A 3004-nucleotide genomic window follows, 5' to 3' on the forward strand; every position below is an offset into this window, starting at 1 on the left:
TTAAAATGGCCAAAGAAGAAGAAGCGTTTTATTATCTGACATAGAAACGCAGGAAGAAATGAATGGAAATCTCAAAAAGAGGAAACGAAATACATTACTTGAAATGAAGCAAAACAAACATCTAACATCGCCACTCACAAACTCAACATTTCGGAACAGAGAAGGTCCATCACCATTATTCACAGATACTGATCTCTCTCTCTTCCCTATTGCTTCTTGATTTCGCGCCTAATCAGCTAAGCAAATGGCTCCAAGTGTTCTCTGAACACCTTCAACATATTGGAAAAAGTGACGATACCAACTAAGCTAAAATCATCTTCTATAACCCACAAATAGTTCACTCTATGAGCAATGGCCTGAATCATCACAGCAACTAGAGAGCTCTTGGGATGGCACACAATGGCCTCTGCTTTTCTCACCATTCTGGCTGAGTAGCTGAAGGACCTACTGTACCTTCCTGACCTTGGCAATGACCTTCTTGGGGACAGCACAGATTCTTCATCTGATGAAGATGACGATGAATCAGTGACCACAGAAGACAAAATTGTGAATTCTTCTAGCATTTTCTCCAAGTTCTTCTCCTTCAACCTTGCCGTCACTTCTCTCACTATATCTTCTGGGGGCCCGCCACAATCAATGTAGGCCATTAGATCCCCAGCAGAAAGGGTTGTGATAGCAGCAGCAACAGTCTCATCACAGCAGGCAAGGGTGAAGGGAGAGATTTCACCAATAAAGATTCCTTCACTATCAACAATGGCCACTGAAGTTTGTGTTGTGAGGGAATTTGAAATGGCTCCTACGGCAGAAGATGCCGGGGCGTAGTAGTCAATGGCCGAGACCTCGGAGCTGATGATGCCAAGGGTGTCTATGGAGAGAGCAGGGAGTGGAGAGAAGACGCCTATGGAACCAAGAAGGAAGCGGATCACATCCTCTTGAGTCAGCCAGCAGAACTCACGACCATTGTGGCTTGTACAAATTGCAGAGCTGCTTGAGGATTTCTGGTGCTGTTTTCTCCTTGAAACGCCGCTTCTTTTGGCTGGTAATGGCACTACAAGGTTCTGTGCTCCTTGAAGGATCAAATCAATGGCTTCCGATAAGCTGAAAAATCAAAATAAATAGTGGGTTAATTGGTGATCATCTGAGCTGTATAAATCCAAGGCAGAAGCAGAGCTTCAAAATGTCAAGAGAAAATTGTTGAACATAACTCCCTCATCGTAGGAAACTATTCCCCCTGAAGGCTTAAAAAAAAAAAAACAATTTCAAGTTCAGTTCATTTAAATCTTCTTCGTTCAGACAATCACTCACTGGTAACCTAGAGACCCTTCTTCTTGGAGAAATAAGGTGTTAGAGTTTGCCATTTTTCCTTGACATGAAATGCTTTCTACAATTCTATAAAATCCATCAGAAATTTCTTGTCTAAATTCGAGCTTCACGTGTTATTGTGCGGTTAGAAACTCAAATTTGAAGAATTAATTCAAGATCTTACCTTCCAATAGAGATTTTTTTTAGTATTTACTCACACAAATGACCGGCAGTAAAACGATGATTGATAAAAAAAAAAAAAAAAAGAAGAAAATTTAACTTAATCAAGTAAAGATCCAGTGTGCATCTTTGTTCAACTTAAGATATAATTGAACTCGTCCGCTCAACGAGCTATTAAATGGTGACACTGTTCCAGCTATCAATTAGAAGTGGAAAAATTGCAATGAAAAAACAGGACAGCTTGCTTTTCAAGTTTCAACCCAGCAATTAAAATTCCACAGAAGTCTCACTTGATATACGGTAAACAGAGTGAAAATAAAAAATTAAAAAAAATCACCAGAAGAATCAGAAAGGGGGGGAGGTGGGGGGAGAGATAAACCAACATTTCCAGCATAAATCATATGGTCTGCGTGAAGTACCTCGAAGAAGGCTCGAGATGTCTCACGACACCTGAAGTTCTAGGCAGAATCGCAGAGACAGGCGCCTTCAGGGCAGCCGTTGGAGACAAAAGATTTTCCTCTCGGCACAGGTAGCAAATAACATCGACCATGCACAATTTGCCGACGCATCGGCAGCCTAGGTCATCGTTTTCCTCGCCGAAGCCGATTCCAGCGGCAACGGAGTGATCGCTGCAGTTCCAGACGCTGATGAAGTTGTCGTCGGAGATCTTGAGGGCGGCCAAGGCGTCGGCGACAGTGGCTGACAGAGGAAGCGGCTTCAGCGCCGGCTTGCCAAGGCAGAGGTCGGATACCTCATGTGCCAGTAAGCTCACTGCCATGCAAGATAGGAACTCCGATGGGGGACGGGCTGCGGCGGGCTCCGGTGGTGGCTGCGGCGGTGCTAGGAAGTGTGGTGGGTATCCGAGATGAGAAGAGGGGTCTATTTATAACAAACGCGTCATACGGACACAAGGGCGGGGACTGGGGTACGGTAAAGTAGGATGAGAGAGACAGATATATGTGGGGTCCACTTGTTTGTCATGAAAATAAAAGAAAAATGAAAAAAATTAAGTTGAGAGGATTTCCCTCCAAGATGAATTAAGAAGCAAAAAAAATATATATACACTAAGATCTATAATCTCATTTAGTAGGAAGCATTAAAAATGATGAGTAAAAATTGAGACTAAAATTGAAAAAATATATCAAAAGAGTATTTAGTATGAATAGTTACTTGTTATTTGGAATTTGGCAAATTTATACATGTGAGATTAAGAAATATCATAAGGGAATTTAGTACTACCTTCGATCTTTAATATAAAACCATATTTAACTTTTATTTTGATCCTAAATATAAAAGTCTAATTTATTTTGTCTCTCATATTTACTTAATTTTTTTCAAGATAGTTCTTTTAATAATTATAGTTCTGGTCAGTACGCTTGATTAGCAAGGATATTTTAGGAAAAACAACACCTATTTAAAATAAATAACTAACTCAACTTACTTTCTTAATCTCCTCAAATTAGTCAACTGGCTTTTATAATTAGGACCGGAGGTAGTATTTCTCAATTTCATATACATGGGA

General features: G+C 40.6%; 1 protein-coding gene across 1 annotated transcript; it reads right to left on the reverse strand.

Moving 5' to 3' along the window:
- LOC114762223 (CBS domain-containing protein CBSX5) lies at nt 1-2330 on the reverse strand. Its single transcript, XM_028951687.1, has 2 exons — nt 1902-2330; nt 1-1098 (listed from the first exon to the last, which is right to left on the reverse strand). The coding sequence occupies exons 1-2, from the start codon at nt 2258-2260 to the stop codon at nt 237-239; spliced, it is 1221 nt and encodes a 406-aa protein (XP_028807520.1). The 5' UTR covers nt 2261-2330; the 3' UTR covers nt 1-236.
- Between the last annotated feature and the right edge of the window lie 674 nt (nt 2331-3004).

Source organism: Neltuma alba, unplaced genomic scaffold (genome assembly GCF_004799145.2).
Source record: "Neltuma alba isolate B1F8T4 unplaced genomic scaffold, ASM479914v2 tig00011201_pilon, whole genome shotgun sequence".
In the NCBI taxonomy this organism is placed as follows: Eukaryota; Viridiplantae; Streptophyta; class Magnoliopsida; order Fabales; family Fabaceae; genus Neltuma; species Neltuma alba.

What these genes read in the sequence shown, in the direction of transcription:
- LOC114762223 (XM_028951687.1), bottom strand. Translation starts at nt 2,260, where the DNA reads ATGGCAGTGAGCTTACTGGCACATGAGGTATCCGACCTCTGCCTTGGC. An exon ending in CATCTCGAGCCTTCTTCGAG is followed by an intron (nt 1,099 to 1,901) that starts GTACTTCACGCA and finishes TTGATTTTTCAG; the next exon opens with CTTATCGGAAGCCATTGATT.